Source organism: Echinops telfairi, unplaced genomic scaffold (assembly GCF_000313985.2).
Source record: "Echinops telfairi isolate 266 unplaced genomic scaffold, ASM31398v2 ScPeMD7_4225;HRSCAF=4972, whole genome shotgun sequence".
Taxonomy (NCBI): domain Eukaryota; kingdom Metazoa; phylum Chordata; class Mammalia; order Afrosoricida; family Tenrecidae; genus Echinops; species Echinops telfairi.
The window spans coordinates 3,784,402-3,809,923 of NW_022108124.1; the positions used below are offsets into that span (position 1 = coordinate 3,784,402).

The 25,522-nt window shown below is 40.7% G+C and overlaps 1 protein-coding gene across 7 annotated transcripts in view; it reads left to right on the forward strand.

Annotated features, from left to right (window-relative positions):
* PEX5L (peroxisomal biogenesis factor 5 like) overlaps positions 1 to 25,522 on the forward strand; it is a 290,701-nt gene that overhangs the window by 72,109 nt on the left and 193,070 nt on the right. For 4 of the 7 annotated variants that reach the window (XM_045295105.1, XM_045295106.1, XM_045295108.1 and 1 more), the window contains exons 1-3: positions 4,156 to 4,342; positions 4,984 to 5,219; positions 6,792 to 6,863. The exons of 2 other annotated variants lie outside the window; for them this stretch is intronic. In XM_045295105.1, the coding sequence (XP_045151040.1) occupies positions 5,127 to 5,219; positions 6,792 to 6,863 (165 nt within the window). In that variant the 5' untranslated portion in view covers positions 4,156 to 4,342; positions 4,984 to 5,126. Of the gene's footprint in view, positions 1 to 4,155; positions 4,343 to 4,983; positions 5,220 to 6,791; positions 6,864 to 25,522 lie in introns of those variants that run through there. One more of the 7 variants, XM_045295107.1, reaches the window with a different exon arrangement.

A 25,522-nucleotide genomic window follows, 5' to 3' on the forward strand; every position in this document is an offset into this window, starting at 1 on the left:
TGTATGGATTGTGATAAGAGTTGTATGGGCCCCTAATAAAATGATTAAAGAGAAAGAAAGAAAAATGCCAAACTTTATAAGCTCCTCTAAAAGGTGTTCTGTAACTATGGCATTTTCTACTTTTCTTTAGACCACTCACTTCCCCGACATATAAACGAAATAAAGAACTGAAGTGGTCCTTGCAACTGGTAGGGTGTTACCTTCTCTTCAAAGGTCTGTCCTGACTTTTACCTTTGAAACACGGGAAGCTCTCAAACTCTCCTTCCAGGCCAGTGGGGAAGAAAAGCATCCTTCCCCCTCGTTTCCGGTTCTCTCCTTCCAGTGTTTCTTTGGCTCCCATGTATGGTGTGTTTGGCAGTGCAGACCCTGAGGATCTTTAAAAGAAGAGTGGGCATGAGACCAGAATGTCTCCCCAGAACTGAGAAGCTTAGGAACAAGGGAGAGTCGAGGGGGAAGAGGCATATTAAAAGCAATAAACAAAACATTCACTTACCCATCCTATCAGTATTGCCACAAGGGACATAAGCAACAACCGTAGCATGAAGCTCACATGGAAAAGAGAAAGTCAAACCTGTTATTTCTCCAAAAACATGCTCAATGAGTGGTACAACTTTGGTCCAGTTTGTCTTCTGCAAAGTAGATTTTAAATTATTTTTTTTCCTATGACAACTTCCAGGGATCTTTCAAATCAATCATATCTTATCTGATTTTCTGATTATACAAAGTTACCCTTACCTCCACAAGATCTCTAAGAATAAAGAGAAATGCAGAACTCTATCTTTCAGAGAAACCATGCTTCAAAGAGTATAATTCCTTCAGACTTTTTTTTACTATAAATAGACATAATTATAAATTGTAAAATCGAGACACACTTTTTCTCCAAAGGATTTTTGCTCTTCCTTTCTTGCTTCATGAATTGTTCCCTCCCTTTCCGGGACCTCTGTTCACATGTTTATTACTAGTTCCTTCTTGAAGGATAAAGCATTCGTAATGCCTGTACACAAGGGACTAAAGCTCAAACAAAGCGCATCGCTGTCGAGTCAATTCTGACTCAAAGTGACCGTACAGGACAGAGTAGAGCTGCCACATAGAGTTTCCAAGGCTATAAATCTTTAATGGTAAGCAGGCTGCCACATTTGTCTCCTGTGGAGTAGCTGGTGGGTTCAAACCTCTTTGGTTAGCCACCCAGCACTTAACCACTGTGCTGCCAGGAATCCTTTACAGAAGGAAAAGGCGGCAGGGAGGGAAGAATAGGAACATCCCAATAGTCTTCTCCTCTATGTTTTGCCTTCTCACTAGCATTTTTGCATCTTATTTCCCTTTCCATTCAAGCCATCCTGAAGAAAAGTCTGTCTTTTCCCGCTGTCCTCATTTCCTTCCCTCCAATACATTCATTAATTTCCTGAACCCTAGCCTCCATTCTCACCACGTCTGTGTCAAGGTAATTGATGACTTCCAAAAGGCCAACTGGAATGAAAGCCTGTAGTCATATACTTTTTTTTATTGCAATGTTTCATTTTGTTTCCAATGAAAGTTTACATAGGAAACTAGATTTCCATTTAACAATTTATTTGAAAATTTTAAAGCAGTTTTATTGGCTTTTAATTCACATATCATACAATAGTTCAATCCCACCAAGAAGAGTTGTACAATCATTACCACCATCAGTCTTACATTTTCTTAATTTTTTTTTAAAATCATTTTATTAGGGGCTCATACAACTCTTATCACAAGCCATACACACATCAACTGTGTAAAGTGCATTTGTACATTCATTGCCCTAATCATTCTCAAAACATTTTCTCTCCACTTAAACCCCCAGCATTAGGTCCTCATTTCCCCCCTCCCTCATGAGCCCTTGATAGTTTATAAATTGTTATTTTGTCATATACTTTCTTAACCAGCTGTCAGCACTGGGCACTGTCTGGCACACTCCTGCTTCTCCTTACCCTCTCCTCCTACCCCTCTGACCACTCCCCCTTAGTCTCCTTCACTAGGGCTTCTTCTGCCACTGCTACTTTAAATGTAGCTACGCCTAGGACTTGGATCTTAGTCCTCATTTTCTCCGTCTCGACATGTTCTTCTTTAATGAGCTCATCCACTTCTGCAACCTTTATTATAGCCCCAAATCCAACAGCCTATGCTTGTCTATTTCCTTGGATAGAGACTGTATACCCCGGTGACTTACGAGATCTTTTCTCTTAGATGAACTTTCCAAAGAAACCACCAACACAGCAATATGAATGTTATTTTCCTTCTCAATTCTCCTCCTCACTGATGCTCCATTCCATTTGGGGCAACACCATTTAGCAGCTACAACAGTTGAAATACTAAGAGACATTTTAAAACATACTTGATAGATAAAAACCTGGCCTAGAAGAAGAGTAATATTTGCATTGATTTTTATGTCTATAGTCAATCGTCCATTGCATATGGAGTTAATTCATCCAATCCACTCTAAGAATGGGCTATTAGAGCATTTAGTCCTTGGGAGTCCATTGGTGACTGTCAAGAAAGCAAGAAAAGTAAATTGCAACCTGACTGCTGTCTGTTTAAAGTGAACCGAAAGCCAGCAACTGTAGACCATTCTTCTGAGTTGAACATGAAGAGATACGAGAGATTGGGTGAAGGTCGCCAGGGCAAAGCAGGTGTGAGGAATTCATCTTTAAAATCAAACCCGCTGCCATCTTTTAGGACAGGGGAAACGGGAATTATTTTGCAGGCAGGGAGTTAGAAGGTGATACAGAGGAAGAGATTGAAGATGGGGAGAATAAGAGAATAAAGATTGCACACTGACAACCATAGAAGAAGATCTTTAATACTTCTAGCTGTCACATATTTTGCAGGAAGCATGAGGTGTTTTCTTTAATAAATACACATGTATGTAGAGATGAGGGGGGCTTCAAAAATATGTGTAAAAATGGAATGAAAACATAATGAAATTTCTCCACAAACTCTTTAAAGTTCTCTTGTATCATCATTGTTTATTGCACTCTTGGATAAATAACCAAAATATTCTTGAAATATTTAGATGCTAACCTTACCCTTTAGATTTATTTTGACACATGGTTAGGCAAAAATTGCAACTGAAGCTAATTTGTAAAATTAGCTAAGCCCAGTGTCTGTCTCATTTCCCTGTCAAAAATTCTATTATATCTTCCATTTCCAATGAATATGAAAAATCTGTTTATTTCAACCCATAACCAACTAAGACATTTCTAGTCAAACTCTTACTTTTTAATAAATCTTGATTCTGAAACAGCCATAGGTGTCTTCATTTTATCAATTTTCTATCCCATTCATATGATCCACATTTTGTTGTTGTTCTTATTAAGCTACAGAATGTGCTTATATTAAAGATTCTATCTCTGTGGCCAAGGTATTCTGTTTTCCTATATAACTTATAAGTTCAATAGTTTATTTAATTAAAATGAATATGCCCACATTTCTGGGCTACTGTTGTGGGGGAGAGAATAAAGGAGAGCTAGCAGGAAGAAGCAGGTCAGGTGAAAGGGAGATGATGGAAGGATGCCTGCAGAGAGGAAAAGGTATTCGTTCTGTTTCAATGTCCTTAAGAAAACGACCGTGGAGAAACCCGGGTTAATCGTGTTTAAAAGCTGGCAGCAATAATAATATATGTTACTGGACATGGAAATTCAGAGAGGTGAAAAATCCTACTCCCCAAGCTGGTTCCTAGTTCAAATAGTTTTCCTTCGGGGGACTCAGAATGGTGTGGGAAAGACGAAGAGGCACTGCTTTTGTGGTTTGCGCTATTGGACCCCTAAATCCTGAGCTGAGAGCTTCTTACAGAGTGGGGTGTGGTCCGGAAAAAGGCCTAATTCCTTTGTCCCTCCCTCACTGCTTGCACCATAGCACCCTCATCCTTTTAGCTCCACAGCAGTAACGCCCCGTCCACAGAGAGCTGCCCCTCGGTGAACGATGCATCAAAGGTGCCCTCAGCAAGCAGGATGCTCTAGTGGGGACAGGCAGGGCCTAACTTCATTGCTGGAGGTGAAAGGCACCATTCCAGAGACTCGCCCAGGGCGAGGGGAGGAGCGCTGCAAGGGATGGCTCCTCCCACACAAGCCCTGCCCCCTCACGCCTGCACCAGGGAGAGGTAGCTTGCTTTCTCCTAGTCCAGCCCTTTGGCTAAAGTGAAAGGCCACCTCGCTGAAGCTATGAAGTTGCTTCTTTGTGCATGGCAAAAGTGCAGAGATAGAAGACAGGGATCCCCGACTGGGAGGAGGGAGGAGAGCTGAAGGTATCTGTCCGGGCTGGCTGATCTAGCAAAGTGGGAAGCCGAGTGCTTCAAAGAGGACTGTGCTCCCACTAGAAATAAGCAGTAAGTGAGTGGATGTCTTATGGCTTAGAAAAGGATTAACCCCTCCTGGGGTTGTGGGGTGGACTAGGAAATATTGTTTAATGTTAGGGTAAAACTGTAAGACTTCCGGCTCTCTGTAACGTTCTGATTTGGAAACTAGGGACTTGCGTGCAGAATCAGAGCTCTAAAAATGCCTCCTCCACTCTGGGAAGAAGCCAACTTTGACTTGCAGTGGGAGGGGACGCGACTTCCTCCCCTGACCAAGCATCTTCATCAGAAAATATACTAAGGCAGAGAGGGCGTTATTAGCATTATAAGAAGTGGACTTTGGTATCAGCAGTCATGGGAATCTTGTTTGTGTTCTGTGAACGCTGACATTGTTTTGTCTGTTAGCAGTGACTGTCAAGAAAGCCAGGATGGGAAGTTAAAAAGGGAGCGAATTAAAAGCTGTTCTGAAAAGGAAGCTGGGGAGTCCGTATGTAGGAACAAAGTAGGAAGAAATTATATAACTAATGATAAAAGTTGTGTTGTTGATGTATTTTTAAGCAACATTAAGCAAGAAGAGCAGTCAGGGAATATAGAAATACTTGAATAAAAATTCATTAGGAGAAGACAAATTTTAGTTTTCAATGTCTTTTTTGTGCTAACCCCAAAATTCACAGTGTTCACAAAGTCCAGACGTGATTCAGGGGAATTTCAGTTTGGGCTACACATCGTAAATAGCTGTTCCTAGGCAAGATCTGTGGTTCCTTGGTCAGCAAGTTCTGGCAATGAAGCCACTGTTACTGGTACAAAGAATTCTGGGATGTCTGACAGTGAAATGGATGGAAGGACTCACATTCCAACTCTACTTAATGTCCTTTTGACCAGAAATCGAGTCACGCAAATGAGCTACTTGGTACGTATACAGATCGATATAGGCATTTGTAAGTGTTTTGCATTAGAGGGTCTCTGGGCAATACCTTACTGCAACCAATGGACTAAAACGATACAAAAGTGAAGTGGGAGGAAGGAAGTTGGCTTGATGGAAACAACCTGGTTCATTTTGTTTTCCATTAACCCCGAAATGGAGCCTCAAATGAGGACAAGAATAATAATGGAGAGAAATACTGTGGCCAGCTGTTATGTTCTAAGTGGTTAAATCCATTAATATATAAATGAGCAGTCAGGCTTTATTTATGTATCTTAATACTTGAAGATTCAGACATCTTTTTTTACAGTAAAACACAAAATTAGGAAGTATGTGTATTGGTGGATAGGGAAGATGTATAAATCTGTTCTGAAAAGTTGTTGTGGGGGGGGGGCGGAAATTGTGTCCCACAGTGTAAAGATGTATGTCCTATTAGCTGAAGGATGCCCTTTGTCCCTCAGAAGCATTAAGATTCTGACAAGACAGGGCAAATTTATGCATAAAAATGTATATATATTTTTTTCTAATTCTATGGATGAGGTTAGGGCTTAAAACCAAGGATTAATTTGAAAAATAGCAACAGTCTGGGCTACAGATAACTATATAGGGATCTTTTTTCCCCCCATTTGTTAATGACCCTCGGCAGATGTGCTTTGGTTTCTGAAATTATGAAGAAGCAACATGATCTTTCTAGTATTCCCATCAATGATTGCCTTGGGAATGGAATATATAGTCAAGCATACAATCTTTCTCCTGTAGAGCAACAGTGAAATAGTTGTCATGATACACTAAACTGGCATTATCCTCTAAGTCTTCACTCCTTATCAGGAAAACAAAGTAACTGTACCTCCATTGCTAACTTCAGAATGTTCAATACAGATTTGCTGTGCAGGTGAGGAATGGGCAGAAAAGGACAAAATACCAAAAGTGCATTTCCATGGATTGTCTGGAATTTTCCAGCTTTCCAACATTTCCTACTTAGGAAGGTCATTTTATTTTTTAAAAATTATTTCTAAATTGCTTTTCCAATGTTAATTTTTCTCTGATTTATAAGCAAATGTGGGGACTATGAAGATGTGTCATGTGCATTGTGTATACTTCTCTTATTTTAAGAAATCTCTATGGTATGAAAATAAAAACACTGAATTGCTCCAGCCTTCAGCATGGTATCATTACTAAATCCAATTTCAATCTTTAAGGAAAATGTGCTGGGATTCCTCAAGGAATTTCAAATTGACCTCTAAGTGTTAAAAGAGTGCTGTCTGAAGCTACAATATTAAAATAAGAAGTGTAAGCCTCTTCAGAAAAAAATTAAAGGCATACGTTTGATGGGAGAGGCTGTCTAGAAATACTTAATAAATAACTATAAGCCAGAAATTTGGTTAGTTTTCACCGTATGGGCCTTATGCTGATGTACATGAAAGATTGCCGTGAAGCATGAAGCACTGTGACTTGTGACCAAGGATAATAAATACTTTTATCTTTAAAGAGTATTAAGTGGGGATTAAGATTATTAATGGAAAGAAACTAAATGATCATTTAAAATTATTCTTTCACAAGAAAAGTAAAGAAAAAGGATATGGAAAACTAAGCAGTGACGAAGACCTCGAAATAATTGTTGATCAAAAGGAGGTAAGTGATTCCTTACATACATCTTCTACCGTTCACTGTAGATGTTTGACTGCGTCGCCCTCTGAGTGTGTGGTCCTGCCCTGGGCTAGCTGTGTTAGCGTGCCTACACGACGCCTCCCCCATGACTCCTCCGATCCACTGATGGAACCGGGTGTGCACTGGATGGAAGAAGGGTGTAAAGTGAAGGGAGAACAGCATTAGAAAACTTTTTAAAAATTCAAGACACTACTTGTCCCATTAGTCAAAGCAACAATGATCATTTGGTTTGGAAATTTTAAATAGTTAAACAAGAGCAAGAAGGCGCATTGTTTTAACTAAGAGAAATACTATCGTTAGCGTAGCTTGCAAATCAATGACTATCCTGTGGGCGGGGGAAAGGATGGAAGACTTGGGGAAACTGAGACACTTAAAATGTGTCTCTATGTATTGCCCAGGTTAGTTTCTCAGATGGTCTGAGGAAACTTTAGAGATAATGTTAAAAAACGAAGAGAAGAGTCTCTTTTTTAGTCTTTGGTACAGCCTGTAATTGGAGAAAGATCTAACCTGGATTTTATATTAGACCCACAAGGTGAAATGAAAATGGTTTAATGGACCATACAATGGCAGACCCAGTAACTGACAGGAGCTATCCAGCCAAGGCCACTGAATTGGCATTAGGCTAAGGAGACCAGACGTCCCGCTTTTGGCGTGACAGTCCCAATTTTTAACAAATTTTCCCACGTCCCATGGCATTTTTAAAAAGTCCCGATTTGTGGAAAGAATGCACGACAAACTAGGGTATATGGTTTTCTGCTGCCATGTGGCTATTTCACCAGGATATGAGTTTTATCAATGGTGTCCCGCTTTTGTCCCAATTTACCAATGTTAAAATCTGGTCCCCTTACATTAGGCCGTGATGTCTTCATTCATTGTCAAGGAGACAGATAACTGCATATCCATCTGATATGGAAGTAAGCCCTCCATCTGAGGCTGATAGAGACTCAGGTGAAGACAGAGAAATAGCTCTAAGAGACCTGCACCGATGAAGAGGTTAGAATAAAGCATCTGGCAGATTACCGAAAGCACCTGAATTGGGACAATTTCCTGATCAGGCAGTTTGTTTGGCGTCGTGGTGCTTGTACTAAAGGACCACGGGGTGTTATTTCCGCAAGAAAGAAAACAACCATCAGCAACTAGCAACCACAGAGCTGACTTTGAAACTTCCTTGCTAGACATGGAGTAGTCGAGGAAACAGAAGTGGTGAAAAATATCCCTAGATTTAAGAGATCATCAAAATAAATAGGGGCGTGTGTGTGTGTGTGTGTGTGTGTGTGTGTATGCGTGAGACCAAATAAATGCATTTCCACAAGAGGGGCAAAATATATTGATATTACATGGTTCACTCTAACTCTCCTCTGAGGTTCTAATTTTGCCTTATCACTTGCCTTATCATCTCTCGCTGCTCCTGAGTGACATGGTAGTAGGGATGTGGATTTAGCCCAGTATTTCAGCTCCTTGGTGCCAGATTGTCTGTTTAATTAATAAGGTAAGTGAAGCTGGAGCTCAAGTGCTCTGCTGGCCTATTAACAATCATTTTAATTATGTTAGATTAATTACTTAGGGTGAGCAAACTATGTCTTCCACTGGTTCTACTATAGGTAGACTGGGATTCTGACTGAAGGACTGGACCCACCTGGTGAATGAACAGCAAAATTCAATGGAATATAATAGGAGAATACACATATCAATCATTTTCTCTGTGAAATGAAATTAAAATTTGCTTTGGGTAATTGTTTTATGCATCTTCACATCAAAGGTTAATTCTTACTCAGTCTTGTACTGGTATAGCAACTAGCTGCCCTAAAACTATCTTTTTCTTTTTGCCAAAACCTTTTCATTTTAGCTCAGTTTTGAGGCTCAAAAAGCACAATACATTTACATATTAAGCTCTTTGGAGTAGAAAGTCCCAGGTGAGTCGTCAGTTTTTGTTTTTGTTTTCCTCCAGGCCCCTTCACAAGATGCATACCGGTGAGCCTAAGCACAGCTCTTTGGCTGTTAAAGAATCTTAAAATAAGGTTTTCCTGCTGCTTCAGAAAATAGCGTTTTCCTTCCCGGGATCTAAATGGGGGTGGAATCGATGTTTCCAGTCATTGTTTGCCTCTGTCACAGTCAGGTTTCTTCTGGTGCCTTTGCACCAGTTGGCACCAGTTGGCAGTGCCCCAGCTTTGCTGAGTCATTCATGTCAAAACATGTTTCAGAGAAGAGTAATTATGAATATGAGTTGGCTTTGGGGTTTGCTGTTGGCAGGAAGAGGAAACCTTCCTTTCTGGGAGGTTTGTTTGGTGTTGATGTTATGAGCAAATCTTAGGTTGCAACAATGACAATGTTGATACCTCAGAGTAAAATATGTGGGGAAACATTCTAGTTAGTCTTTGTAATGTTACAAAAATCACTCCTAAATTTAAGAGATCAACAAAATAAATGAGTACATGTTTGAGAGGATACGTGTGTGGAAAGCAATTTCTTTTCAGATCTGGAAGAGTCATGATATAAGTTTATATGTATAGAGAGCTTAAAATTCTGTAGATAGCACTATAGGCTGTCTTGGTAGGAATCTCTCTGTTCTACTGACTCTTCCTGTACCTTTTCAGACACGTGGTAGCAATTGGGTAGTCAGTCCTCATAGCATTACAAATACCTTCTCAGTAAGCGAGAGAAAATCTAAAAAGAAAAACTATAAAGTAATTGGAGTGCTGCGATGGACAGAAGTCTACTAATCTAATGAAAGAGGTCATTCCAAAGCCATCAGTGTACAAATGCTGTGCAAGCTACACACCTCTTTTTGAGCCAGGTGATTTGCAAGTGTTATCGTTCCACGGAAAGCCTGCAATCCTGCGTATATAAGTGTGCAATCAGAAGAAAAGCAGCACAGAATATGTGCTGCCCACATTCGAGATGGTAAAAGGTTATTTTTGTGTTATTTCAAAAGTCTTGGGCGGGGGGGTAAAGTAATCTTGGGAATGTGTAAGGTTGTATTCTTGAAAGCCAGTATTGTGCTTCTCTCTGTGTGAAATTTTATTGGGAAATTTTATTTGAGATATATGCATATAAAAGTCTTCTGCGGATCCTTAATTGAGTGTTAATGTCTTAAAGTAATACCCATTACCATCTAGTTGAATTACGACTCATAATCATTCTATCGAACAGAATAGAACTGCCCCATAAAGTCTCCGAGGCTGCAAATTCTTACAGGAAGCCGGTGGGTTTCAACCACCAACCTTGCAGTCATCAACCAACCACTTTCCACTGCCACCAGGGCTCTTTTTCCGAAATAAATGTTGCTGCTGGAGTTGTTAGGAGCTGTTGAGTTAGTACCAACTCATAGCGACCTTTATACAGCAAAGGGAACCACTACCCATCTGGCCCAGCCTCACCATTGTTCTTCTGTTTGAGCCCGTTGTTGCAGCCACTGCAGCCATCCATTTTGCCAAGGATCTTCCTCTTTCTTTATTTTTGCTGACCCTCAACTTGGACAGGTCTCTCCCTACAGGGGCAGATCTGCTCTGTCCTTTGGGGAGCAGTGAGTCAGAATTGCTTCGATGGCAGCAGTGGGCCTAGAGCAGTGGTTCTCAACCTTCCTAATGCCATGACTCTTTAATACAGTTCCTCATGTTGTGGTGAGCACCCCCTCAAACCGTACAATCATTTTTGTTGCTACCTCATAACTGTAATTTTGCTACAGTTGTGAAGTGGGCAACCCCAGTAAAAGGGTTGTTCGCCCCACCCCCCTAAAGGGGTCACGACCCATAGGTTGAGAACCACTGGCCTAAAGTAATAAATGTCATATAACTTGAGAGAACTTCAAAAGGTTAGTTGATCGTGGAATTTTTTTCACAGTTTTTGAAGTCCCCTCGTACACACACACACACACACACACACACCTAAATTTAAATATATTTCCAACTTTAAGCATAGGAAGTTAATTAAAGGGAACATATTGGATTAAAATCTTAATGTCCCTAACTTTCAGGTATTTTAAAATCCATATTTGACCTTCCAGAGTGGCATGTTAGAAGTGAAATTTAAAATATACATTTTGAATTATGTTTATTATTAGGAACTGGGAAGTCTTGTTTAGGAAGCGTTTTCATGTGCACAGAAATTTCCTTTTGAAGCTACTGATTTTTCCTGAGTGGAATTTGGCCTTTGGGAAGTAGCCTTTGAATAAGGGATTGAAAACATTAGCCACATTGAATAAACAAGTTCTTCTTTATTTTTAAGTAAAGTTAACTTAATTCAACAGTTGTAATATACTGGACCTAGATAATGTTTTTATTCTAGTATGTTTCCAAATTACAAGTAGATTTAAAGCAAGTCATAAAGGCTGGCACAAAATAATATTTTTCGTTTTATTAATAAGGACACACTTTTCATTCAAACATTGCAAAACAGGGATATACAATATGTCATGGGGCTTCGTGGTTATTGGCCCCAAAGCATAATGAAAACTCTGAGTGGCTTCTACATTTCCTTCAGTGCTCTGAGGTAGGAAGATGGCAGAGCACACAGGTGTTCTTCACATTTTTGCTGCCTCAAAATTCCCAGTAGGGCACATTGTAACATAGTTTGTTGGCTCTTCAGCAGTACCTAATAATGTACCTTTTAAGGCCTCCATTGCTGCTTTTTAAAGCATTTTGAGCAAATACAAGCTGGACTGTTAACCACAAGGTCAGCAGTTCCAGGCCACCAGCTGCTCTGCTGGAGAAAGAGAGCACTTCCTATACCCATAAAGGGACGCACTCTCAGACACCCACAGGGCCAGTTCTTCCCAGTCCTATAGTACAGGGTGGCTAGGAGCCAGCATCAACGCAATGGCAATGAGCTTGGTTTGGGGAATGAGGAAATAATGTGTGAGTGAGAGGGAAAGAGAGAGGGGGTGGGGAGAGAAGCCTGGTAGCATTGTTGAACTGTGCATTTCTTGACTACCTAAAACTTCGAGTACCTAAACATCCATTGTCATAATGCTGAAAACAAGAAAGTCACATGCTTTACACCCCAAAGGTGCCTTTAAAGATCCAGGCTGATATTCTGGGGTAGATTCCATGCAGTAGCCAGGGGTTCTTGAACCTGTCTTGGGTCAGTTGCCTTTACAGCAGACAGTCCCTCAGCCAAAACCTTCCTAAGCGTCTCCATCTGAATGAGCAAGAGATGCCTGAGCAGAAAGCAATGGAAACCAGAGCTCCTGAGAGGATCCTCTAAAGAAAGAGGCAAGGTAGAGCCTGCCCCCGGTCCTTCCGGAAAGCATTTGATTAAGGTTGTCATTCTGTCCTAGTGGTCACAATGTGAGTGGATCCTGAGGAGGAAAATACAGCCCATTGTGTAGTAAAAATAAAAGAACAAGAGAAGCAGAGGAAGAGGAAGAGGTGCCTGTCTCTTCCAGGACCAACAGGTTCTGTGGTCCCCCCGCCAACTAAGCAGCCAGCTTGAGTCTCAGGCTCATGAACCGTTAACAGAACGAGAGTGCCTCTGCTTGTTGCTTCAATGTGGACCATCTGGCCCGAGCTTTCCTTATCCGGTCAGCGTGGGGACTTGATTTAAATATGGTTCAGAGCTTGTCTGTCTCTAGAGAGACTTGATAAAAAATGAGACCGTCAAATAATCTCCTGGGTACTCTACTTGTATTTGGAGAGAGAAGATAGAAACCCCCATTTTATCATGGCCATAAACTAGCATTTGTTACCCATTTATTTATTACCAAAAACTCAAGCTCCTTGCCATCAAGTTGACTCCAGCTCACCGATATTCTGCTCCTCGTGTGTTCTTGATTGTCAACTGTATGGAAGCAGATTCTTACTTCTCTCTTCTATGACATTGCTGGGTAGGCTAGAGCCAGTGGTGGGATTCAGTGGTTCGAACTGGTTCTGCAGAACCGATACCTAATTTTGTTCCACAAACCGATTGTTAAAATGGTGCATGTAATCAGGGTTCTCGCTAAGGGGAGCGGCTAGGAAGCCACCCAATGTGGAAATCACAAATTTACATTCCTTACTCTTTTTTAACATGCACCTTTGCAACAGCATATTCTAAGTGCCAGTAGTATTGTTCATTCCATCAATCGGTATGAAAAATTAGACAGAACTATGCTTGTGATATTTATTGATTTATTTCATTAAAAACATGTTATACTTTTGATGAAATACTACATTTTTATTCTCTTGTGTTTGTTACTTCAGTAAACACACATATAAGGAGAAAAAGTGCCGAACAACCAGAGGGTGACACGCTGTCATTCGTTTCAGCTTTGTGTTATGCCCCAAATTCCCACGAGATATTATGAGTGAATCACGGAATTCCTGAAAGTGTTTACAGAGCTAAAACGATTGTCGGAATAATTGTCGTAAGTTCAGTAGAAGTGGAGAGGGAATATTCAAAGATGAGCATCATATGTTTAGAGAAGTCTCCTGTTTCTAATCTATCAAACGCAATGACTGTTGTCTAATTGACTCAGCCCTAAAAGAATGGGATCCTACTCCTACATTGAGAAGATGCTTAAGGATAAGTCACACAGCCGATGATGCTCCCATGGAAGCAAAGAATATTGTAATGAGGATGCCAATCAAGAAGCAATATGGCAATATCTTAAAGAACAGGGTTCTTTGTTTTTGTCCTATGCTATTTAATATTTTCATTAATATTTTAAAACTCTCTCTCATAACTAGTTTTCTATGCCTCTCTTATTGTTCTTATTTAAGTATTAACTGTCTAAAGTAATAAACTACCTTTGTGTATATCTATTTTTATACTTAAAATGGTCATTAGGGCAGCAAGCAGTTGTTAAATGATGGGAACCCCACCACTGCTAGACCTGCCCAGCATGCTGTAGACACTATGCTGTTGACATCACAGAGGCCACAAACTGCCAGTAGGATGGTTTAATTTTTTTTTCAAAGGCTGTATTTTTAAAAGAACAAGAAGAGGAGGAGGAGAAGAAACAGAATCCCCAGGTAGAGTTGCAGAAAAGAGACAACCTGGAGACGCTGAGAAACTCAAAGGATAAAGCACATTATGCATCTCTAATTACCCTGATTGCACTCACTGCAGACACACGCTCCTGAACGTTTTCCTCAGAAAAGATTGATAGATGAGAAATGGGTCAATGAAAAGAAGCTCTGTTTGTGATGAGAGAGACTGAAGCTATTCAAATATTCCATCTGAAATCAGCATTCGAGTAAACAGAGATTCACCACTGTAGTCCAATCAGTCCCATCCTGTCTGTGATGCTATTTATCATCAATAAATATTATATGAGGATAGGGAAAGTTTTCCATTAGGTTAAATAGGAAAATTACCGGAATAAAAGCATGCTAGCTCTGTATTTTCTTCGTAAGCATTTCCTATTTTTGTAATATTTTGAACAAAAACTTTGAATGACTAGTATTTTGGAAATGCAAAGTATCTTTGTAAAATCACACAACGGAGAGTGTGAATTCTGTTTGTTTAAATCATTACAGTGTGGTATACTGATCCTCCTGTATATTACATGACTTTGGTCAGGATGGAAAGTAGGCCTAATGCCTTAATTTCAGAATCTTCTGACAGGCTACTGAGTTCTGAAGGAAAAATATCAGAATATGTAGAGGGCCACACTTCGTAGAGTGCCAGAGAAGCAAGCAAGACCACTGAAGGGGAAATCTTCTGTCCATGTATTGGTTTTCCCACTTACTAAGCAGCCATTTTTGAAGTCGACCATTTACATGTTTCTGTTTTGTCATCTGTACAATGGAATAATATCACCTGGCTCAGAGGTGTAGGGTGAGAATCAAATGGAAATGCCCCTCCATCCACTCCAAGCTGCATGTCCAGCTAGCTGCCCTTGGTCACAACCAGACCTAGAGCCATGGCTGATACTTACTCCACCAGTAGCTCAGGCTACCTGAATGGCTGTGGCAGCCCATGTGCATGTTGTTATTCCCACTGATTTAAAATGAATCATTCTGCATGCTTTTTGTAGAACACTCTAGCACACTCTGAAGTAGCCCTGCTGGTGCCATTGAGTAATCATTGGACTGCTAACTAAAAGATCAGCGGTTCAAGTCCACCAGGAGCTCCCTGGGAGAAAGAAGGTTTCTCATCCTCGGAAAGTCTATATAGGGTCACCAGGAGTCAGAATTGACTTCTCCACAGTGGGCTTGATTAGTTAATTTAGAGTCTTTTCAGTTGGGCTGGCTTCTGTGCCGTGTCACATGTTCAACGTTGTGAATATAACTCTGTGTATGTGGCACTATTATACAGTGGTAAAGAGTAGCAGCAGCACAGTCAGAAACCTGAATGACAATGAACAGTAACCATGTAGTATCTACATCACCTTGAGAAAATTAACCAGCTTCTCTGAGCCTCAGACTCCTCTGCTATAAAATAAGAAAAATGGTACCCACTTCACTGATCAAAGCGAAGAAGGCTTGAAGCACTTACTGATGAAGGTCAAAGACAATGTTAAGAAAGCAAAATTCCTCACAACTGGACTAATAAACAACATTATGATATACAAAGAAAAGACTGAGCTTGCCAAGGATTCCATTTTACTTGGTTGGATCCATAATCGACATTCATAGAAGCAGCAGCCAAGAAATCAAACAAGGCATTGCATTGGGGAAATCTGTTTGCAAAGGACCTCTATAAAGTGTTAAACAGAAAAGGTGTCACTTTAAGGACCAAGCTGCCCCTGGCCCAAGTCATTATATTTTCATTCACCTGATATGCCTGGGAAAGCTGGATAATGAGTAAGAGATACTGCTGAAGAATTGATTCATTTGAATGTATGGTGCTTTTGAAAAATATTGAAAGTATTACAGATTGCCAAGAAAGCAAACAAATTTGTCTGGAAATAAGTACAGCCAGAATGCTCCTTAGAATCAAGTATGGCCAAACCTTGTTTACTATACTTTGGACATGCCATCAAGAGAGACCAATCCCTTGAATAGGACATTATGCTTAGTGCAGTAGAGGAGCAGATAAAAAGAGGAAGATCCTTGATGGGATGGACTGACACAGTGGCTGAAACCATGGGCTCACACATAACAATTGGGAGGATGGCGCAGATCGGGCAATGTATCGTCCCGTTGTGCAGAAGGTAGCTGTGAGTCGGAACTGACTCAACTTCACCTACAAGCAACATCAACAATACCTCATTTAAGTAGCTAAGAGGATTTTTTTTTAATCCTTGTACAGAGATGATTTATAATTGACAGCAACTGGAGTGGTTGGATGGCGGGTGTTGATGTTAATACTCTTAGGAGCCCCTTGGATGTTTTCAGGAATGAGCTATAATCATTCTGAACAATGGAAACTCTTCTGTTATCATTGATATACAGGTCCCCTTAGATCAGACAACTGCAGAAGAGAGGAAACAAACTATATGAAAACGGTGGGGAGTGAGCCAGGTAGTGTTTACCTGGAATAAGGTGGTCTCATGCAGAAGGGACAACACCTACCTGTTCTAACTGATTATGGACTTGTTGAAGGTGGGCTCGATGCCACCACAGATCTCACTTTTCATGAAAAGCTATTAATCTGCTTCTGTCTTGAGTTGTATAAACAATTAAATTCTTTTTTTAATCATTTTATTGGGGGCTCATACAACTTCTATCGCAATCCATACTTCCATCCATTGTATCAAGCACATCTGTACATTCATTGCCCTCATCCTTCTCAAAACATTTTGCTCTCCACTTAAGCCCTTGGTATCAGCTCCTCATTTTCCCCTCCCTCCCCACTCCCCTCTCCCTCATGAACCCTTGATAATTTATAAATTTCTACTATATTATATAAATATAATATTTATATTATATTATAAATGATTTTGTCATGTCTTACACTGTCCAACATCTCCATCCCTTCCACCCATTTTTCTGTTGTCCGCCCCCCAGGGAGGAGGTTATATGTAGATCCTTATAATCAGTTCCCCCTTTTCTACCCACCTTCCCTCCACCCTCCGGTATCGCCACTCTCACCACTGGTCCTGAAGGGGTCATCTGTCCTGGATTCCCTGTGTTTCCAGTTCCTATCTGTACCAGTGTACATCCTCTGGCCTAGTGGGATTTGTAAGGTAGAATTGAGATCCTGATAGTGGGGGAGAGGAGGAGGAAGCATTTAAGAACTAGAGGAAAGTTTTGTTTCATTGTTGATACACAAACAAAACAGTCTGACTTTTCAAATAGCCCTTGGGGTTCCAGTCTGTGTAAGGAGGCTCCAGCCTCAAAGAACAGGATGTGGACTGGACCTTGTGCTCCTCTGTTATGTCTCTCCTATGTAAACCTTAGCCCTTGACCATTCAGCTCACCTAGTTTTTGATTGCATCAAAATAAGGGAATATTAAAATGTCATTGGCAGATGACCGTAAATTCAAATACCTCAAACAAGTTACCTGTTAAATTAACTTGTATTTAATCACCATTTAAGAAAATAAGTAGGTCACCTATTTCTGAGCAAGCTACAAGGCTGACATTCTGCCCTGATGGCACTGTGCCATAAGCCTTGAGCTGTTCACTGCAAGGTTGGTGCTTCAAACCTACCAGCTGCTGCTCAAGAGAAAGATGAGGTTGTCTGCTTACATAAAGATTGCACTTGTGGAAGCCCCAGGATCACGGGGAGGCAGCATCAACTCTGGCCGTGGATTTGATTCTTGTTAGCCTAATGGCTCCTCAGCTTGCCAGTGACCAAGTCATCAATGCTACTGAGTAGCAAGCACCCAGCTCTCCCCTTGAAGCCCGTTTTCTCCAATTTTCCAATTGGTGGTGCAGCTCTTAGGGCTCCGGTTTAAAAAGGAAGCACTGAGAGAGGGATTCGGGTTACCACTGCAAATTCAACCACAGACTCTCCATTTTCTCTCTCTACTTGAGGATATGGATGCAACCTATGTTCATTGTATAGAACCTTAAAACAAACCCGAACTTTCAAATTGGAAAATACAGAGATGTTAAGTCATTTTAAAATAGGCCGTGTGTTTTGTTTTGTTTGGGGTTTGCTTCCTTTTTCTTTTAGCCTTGCCACCTAATGGGAAAGAATTCTGGCAGCAAGTTTAGTTAGTGAAAAAGAAAAGAAATGCAAAATTGAAACGACATGAGCTGACACGCTGAGTGTACAATTGAGGTGATGTGTGAAAGTAACAGAGACAGTAGTACTTCAAAGGGGACTCCACCATTTGGAATTCAGTTCGAAAAGAACCTACTCACCCTTTCCTTCTGTAAGTTTTATTTGGGTGCTTTTACATTGTGTGTGTGTGTGTGTGTGTGTGTGTGTGTGTGTGTGTGTGTGTGTGTGTGTGTGTGTGTGTGTGTGTTTCGTAAGCTCGTCTGATCATTATAAGACAGACATTTGAACTGCAAGAAGCTTCAGAGGATTATCTAACCCAGGGGTTTGTGAATGGTGCTCCATGGTCCACTCAGGGTCAGCCCAAGACGGAGAGGGGCATCTGAATCTGTGGGGCCACCCCCTCCGGAGCTCACAAGGACACTACATACATCAGTTCCAGTTCACTCAAGTTCCATTAAGTGAGACTTGGAATAGGGAAGGAACCCGGCTAAGCTCACCAACTTACTTTAGATCACGGGCGATGCCACCATGCAGATTGGTAGCCTCTAGTCTCAAGGATCTATCTCTCCGGCTTTGCTTTCCCAAACTGAAATGTTTCTGATCCTTTTTCCCAAAGCCCCTTGCTCAGGTTGGCAAGCTAACTATGCTAACGGAGTCATGATATTCATTTCCGCAAAGTGTGTATTCCAAGTGCACTTCTCTGTTAAACTTGTCACGTGGATTCTTATGAAAAGATGTTTATATGAGATGCTGCCTAATTCTTCATAAAGAGGTTCCCACAAACTGCAACCATCCACCAGAACACATCAGGGGACGGATACGTTTTTAAAAGTACACTTTGAAAGCAACTAAACTACCCCAAAGGCATTAGCAAAGTGTTTTCTCTGTGTTGAAGCAGACAATTTGGCTACAGCTGATCGCTCAGGTGCACTTGACTGAGTCACTTTACCCTCTCCCCCTAACTCGGCCAAGGGGACACCCTGTCTGGGGTGCAGCATCTAGCTTCCACACCCATCCATTTTGGACTCCTCTGCCTTTGTCTAATGGGCCCCACAGGTGCATGCACAGATTGCTGAGTAGATTAGGCTTTGAAAGCCAGCTGTGGGCAGGAATATTTGGATGGATGTGATATGTGTTAAAAATGCAAAGTCATATAGCTCCGCATGACAAAGGAACAGACAGCTCCACATCGGACTCCGTTCCTTTCTAATCTTGAGAGGTCAGTGACCAGAGTTTGGGGAGTTCACTTCCCTTCCTCTCTTCTCTCCTGACTGGGGGCCTCGACACCTGTGCTCTGCCTGCGCCCCGACCTTGTCATTTCTGTGGTTCTGCTTTGATTTCTCCCCCGTCCAGACTTCTTTGCTCAGCACCCTCTCCGAGCCCCACCTCTGGAAGGAGGCTCTTCTTCTGACACTGCCTGTGTAAGCTTTGACAGAACTGCAGATCTTGCAACCCTTTTTTTTTTTCATGGTTCCTTTCAGTTCTGTTGTTTCTGTTTGTAGTCATTCATTTTCCCCTGCCACCGGTTGGAGTGGCTATCACTTCCTTCCGATCGTGTGATCTCTAGGCAAAGCGCACACACAAATAATCCTTCAATACAACGATTGTTTATTCCTCAGCATGGTATGTTTGTTGGTCAAATGATCGGATGCTTGAAAAATATGAATAAGTGACTCATGTAAGAAACAGTGAGAGTGTGTACCATCCCTGCTTTGTGTTCGATGTTCTGAATAGGGGGGAAAATACATTAATTCATCTTTTTTTCTAACCCAATTGTCTTGTGGGTGTAGTTTGAATAATGCATGAATTTTGGTTGTAGAACAAAACTAAGCTTGGGAGTAGTATTCTAGTCTTCAAAGGTTATATCACTGTCATTTCCCTGGGCTCCCAGCCTCTATCTTGACATTTTAAATGTGCCCCCAAATACTGATGCTTTCATTTTTATGAGCTATTGGAGTCGTTACTGAAAATCAATGAGTGATAGTGTATCAGTTGACGGATATTTTTAATGATATTGTTCCATATAGGATGAAACACGTTGAAGCTCACAAACAGTTCGTTATTCTCAGATTTTTAAGTTAAAATGTAAAACCATGGATCTCTTTGCTTTAAAAAAAAGAAACTAATTATATCTTCTCAAAAAGAACAAGCAATCTTTCCCTTCCATCTAAACTCCAGAGAAATTTCTTTAAGACCCTATCTTTGAGGCCAGGACCTTAGGCACTGCAGTAGCCATAGGAGACATGCCCATAGGCCCCCGAGTAGCTTGGCTAGGGCTTCAATCACAAGTAGGTGGCTTTTAAAAAGTCATGTATTTTCTCAAAATTCAGGGAGTTGAGAGTCCAAATAAGGGCCTTGACTATGTGGATTTCTGCCTTAAAATTTGCTCCAAGCCTTCCTTGGTTCCTTGGCATTCACACACCATCTGTCTTCCCGCATGAATGTGGCTCTGTACCTATAGAATCAGGTTGAATTCCTGACTCCTGTAGATGTGACTTTGTTTGGAAATTGGATTGTTCTCTTGCTACTTTAATGAGGGCATGCCAGTGTAAAGTGGATCCGAATCCTAATCCCTTCAGAGTCATAAGGACAAAAATAGATACAGAGCCACATGCATGATCTAACCCTGGCTATCCCATTATTCTTAAGTAATGCCACCTTCACTCCATCACCCATTCATACAGAACCACTTGAATTATCCAAAGGATATAGTACTCGTATTCTCTTTTATATCATTGCTCTTGCTTTTTTCCTGCATATGTATATATGTATATGTGGAGCCCCTCGGAGGTGCAGATGGTTAATGCACTTAGCTGGCTAACCAAAAGTTTAGAAGGTCAAGTTCACCCAAAGGCTCCTCAGAAGAAAGGCCTGGCGATCTATTTCTTTAAATCAGCCATTAAAAATCTGTCGAGCACATTCTAATCTAATATGCATACGGTCTCTAAACATCACAGTCTAAGCAATGGGTAAATAGTTCTCTCTGTGTGTGCATGTGTGTGTGTGATATGCTTCACACAAGCATTGCAAAGCACCCTTACGAAAGGGAAGGTGTGTTTTAGAGGGAATGTTTCCTCATGGTTTTGATTGAGCTTTTATCCCCCCTTGGAAAATTCTATTGCCACAACAGAAAGAACAAGTCCCCTTGGTTGTGTAGCTTGGGACACTTCTTAAGCCCTATAAATGTGATGAAATGTGAGAAGAAGAAAAATAAATAAATACAATTAAATTTGTTCCTAAAAGGAATAGGGGAAAAGTGAGGAAACAGAACATTCTGAGAATCTCTTATTTATAGATGTTAGATATATAAATAATTTTACTAGGTCTGTTTTAGTGCCCTGCTGCAGACAAATTTTTGTAGTTGCAGCTAGCATGATCATTAACACCTTTTTGTGCTTCTAAAAAGAAATGAGCCTGCTGTGTGCTTCTTCCTGTGTGGGAAGCCAGGGAAAACAGCGACCAGGCCAGAGAAGCCATTTCAAGGAGGGTTGGTGACATATAACTTTTGATATTCAGGTAGAGAACTAAACAGGGAATATATTTAAAGTGAAAAGTTCATTCCCGCCCCTCACTATTTCCCCTATGTTATGATGCAGCTAAAACAAACAAACAAGTAAACACTACCATCAAGTTGATTCCACGCATCGTGACTCTGTAAGGATTTCTGAGATTGTAAATCTTTATTAAAACAAACAGACAGCCTCATCTTTCTCCCATGGAGCACCTGGTGGGTTTGAACCAAGAACCTTGCTGTCGATATGTGTTAGTCTGGGTACTTTGGAGAAACAAATCCACAGAAACTCATATGTATAAGAGAGAGTTTTATATAAAGGGTTAGTGCGCATCAAGAAAACATACCAACCCAGTGCTGCCCAAGCCCACAAGGCCACCATTAACCAATATGTCTGACACCAACCCGCAAAGTCCTCCTCCATCTCACAAAATGCACGCAATGACACTGACTGCAGGAGGAAAGCTGAGTCAGTGAATGTGTAAGCATTTCAGCGCTGGCAGGGGCCTCCACGCGGCTACTCCACTACCCGGGGCTGCATCGGGGTAGGTCCATGTGGCTTCTTCTTGGGGATGTCTTGCAGGAAGTCAGCCTTGCAAGCTGAAGCAGGGAACTGGCTAAGGCAGCTGCACCCTGGTGCGACCATCACAAAGTAAGAGACCCGAGAACTAGAAAGGCGAGCCTCACTAAGCCATTTATGTCCGCCCTTCAATTAACCCCACATGTGTTTATCGGCCAGGTTAGCACAATAAACTATCTAATTCACGGTAGTAGCAGCGGTTTCCACAGTAGAAGTTAACTGTAAGATGAGCAGTTTGAACCCCTGAGCACCTCTGCGGGAGAAAGGTAAGGATACCTGCTTCTTGGGAAAATGTATAGCCCAAAGGGGTGGTTGGTTCTGCCATATCCAATAGGATTTTGGACTGTGATCAAGGAGCTGAAATATGTATATGAAAGTAGAATGCAATTTATGAAGGAGAACGTTATTCATTGGAAATGGCTTTTCCATTTATTTCACCAAAACTGACTGGCAGCATATTGTTTTGTAGATGTGTGCCAGGCGCTGAGGGCATTAATGTGGGTTTTGTTGTACGCTATTAAGTTGATAAGGGATCCCTGTTGCTGGTGTACTGGTTACTCATTGGGCTGTTAATCACATGGTCAGCTGTTTGAAACCACCAGCTGTCCCGTGGAGAGAAAAACCACACAAAGCTTTTTACTCCTGTAAAAAGCTCCGGGGCAATTCTCTCCTTTCCTATATGGTTGTTAGGAGTCAGAATAGACTTGGTGGTAGTGAGTTTAGTTTTTGGGTGTATTCAACGGATACCGACTAAGAACAACACCAGGTGAGAGAACAGAACTGCTCCATGGGGCTTCTAGGTTGTATGCTTTATAGGAGAAGATCTCCAGGGCTTTGCTGCTAAGGAGCATCCAAGTGGCTTCAAACTACCAACCTTTCAGTTATCAGTAGAGCAGTGCCTATTTACACTTGTCTTTTCAAAGGAGAATGATGCAGAAACCATGGTTTCCCTGGGTGCTCAAGCTAGGTGCTATCGTAGCGCTGGAGGGAAGACTCTCTTGATTCTAAGATACTCTTTATCCCTTTCCCTTGTCATCATCCTTCTGAGTCTTCTTGCATGGGACGGGGGCTTTGGGAAATACGAAAAAGGATATTTTTAAAAGCCTGGTTAGTCAAAGAGTGGTTCATGGACTGGGTGTGTCAGCATCACCTGGAGCTTATGAGAAATGCAAATTCTCAAACCCCTCCCCACACTGAATCACAATCACTAGGGCAGGGTTCAGACATCTAATTCCATGAGCCCTAAAAGTGATCCCTGTGTACAATAGGATCAAGAAGCCCTGAATAAGATTTTCCCAACTTTTGGTGTCAGAAATGTCAATTGTGTCTTGATACCAAAGGCAGGAATTAAGAAAACAAAACAAAACACCAACAACAATAACAAAATAAGACATTGAAAAACCTTGGTTGAAAAGAGCAAAAGAGAAGTACAAACCAATATTCATCATGACTATAGACACAAAATTCTAAATTCAAAATAGCACAATTTAAAATGCTTCAAAGACCTAAGTGTTAACGAGCTTAAATGATAAAGTTCCCCCCCCAAATAGCATAGAGTCAAAACTAGACAACCAACTCTTTAGTATCAATACTCTATCAAACAAAACTAAAACTGCACAAACAACAGATAGTAATTTAGATAAGTGGGACCCCCTAAAAATTAATCCATATGCTCATCAAAATACCAAAAAGACTGAAAGAAAACCTACAAATTGGGAAAAATTCTTTGGCAAAGACAAATCTGATCAAAGTTTAATTTCTAATACATATATAAAATTTCAACAACTCAACAACAGAAAGACAATCCAATCAAAAAATGGGTAAAAATTTCAACAACTCAACAACAGAAAGACAATCCAATCAAAAATGGGTAAATACGTATGATCAAAGGGTTTGTAAACAATAAAATCCAAGACCAGAAGAGGGAACTGTATGAGAGAGTAAATTCTGAGCTCCCAGTTTGCAGAAAGTTATGGTTGACAATAAAAGCCCCAAATCCATTTGCAAGGTCCCCACTTGGAATAAGCCTTCAGTGAATCCCCATCTGACCATTGACCAGAGATGTAAACAGACTTGCTATCATACACAGTGCACTGGAAATGAGATGAATATAGATGTGGTGAGGTTAAAACTTAACTTATCCTTTGTTCTTCCTTTTGACCTATTTTAAATTTGTTCCAGTTTTTATTATTTCCTTTGACCTTTTCAATCAAGGTTTTTCAATGTCTTGTTTTGTTATTGTTGTTGGGTCTTTTCTTAGTGAGGGTTTTTAGAATATGGCTTGTTTAGGTTTTTATGCAATTCAGGATAGGTAAATTTTTAATGACAGTAACTCGAATAATAGTTTCTTGGGGAGTTTGGTGGTAAATGGGGAGTTAATGTGAGTATAAAAAAAGATGAAAATGTTTTAAATTGATTGTATTGGTGATTGCACAACTCTTGTTTTAAACTATTAAACAGTTGATCTGTGAATTATATGTCAATCACACTGTTAACAGTTTTTCAGTGTGTAAAAAAATCAATGATTCGACATCAAAAGGGAAGTATTTGCCCAGAAACAAAGTTTAGAACAGCAATGGGTAGGAAAGCAAGGCATAGGTGGGAATGTTACCTTGTGGGGATTACAAACCGTGCCCTGAAACAAAAGGTGCATGAATTGTTGAATGGAAAGCTGATGCTTTGTAAACCGTACACTGAAATCACAATAGAAAGTTTTTAAAAGCAACAACAAACAAAAAATGAGTAAGAAAATGAAGAGATACTCCTCCAAAGAAGCTATTCAAGTGGCCAGAAAATATATAAAAAGATGCTTATAATCATCAGCCTTTGTTGTTGTTAGGTATTGTCAAATCGGTTCTGACTCATAGTTTTGGCTACAAAAGGACATCAGTTCTGTGCCATCCTCACAATTGTTCTTATGTGTGAGCCCATTGTTGCAGCCACTTTGTCAATCCATCTACTCAAGGGTCTTCCTTTCCTCTGCCCTTCCACTTTGCCAAGCATGATGTCTTTTTCCAAGGACAGGTCTCTCCTGACAGCAGGTGCAAAGTACAGGAGACAAAGTCTCGCCAAAGGAGCATGCTGGCTGTACTTTTTCCAAGACAGATTTGTTTGTTCTTCTGGCAGTACGTGTTACTTTCAATATTCTTCACAAACACCATAATCAGGTTTATAGATTCTTCTTGCATCTTCTTTGTACGATGTCCAACTTTCCCATTCATTTGAGGTAATTGAAAAATATTGGTTAAGTTGGGAGGATTTGGGTTTTCTTTACATTGATTTATCCATGTTACAGGCTGCAATCCTTGATCGTTATCAGAAAATGCTCGTTCCCCTTCTTCTTCTAAGTCTGGCTTGCATTTCTGGCCGCTCCTTGTTATTGTACTGCTGCAATCATCTTTGAATGATCTTCAGCAAAATTTTATCCATATGTGATATTAATGATAATTGTTCATTAACTTCCAAATTCTAAATTCCGGTTGATTGGCCAGCTAGCTC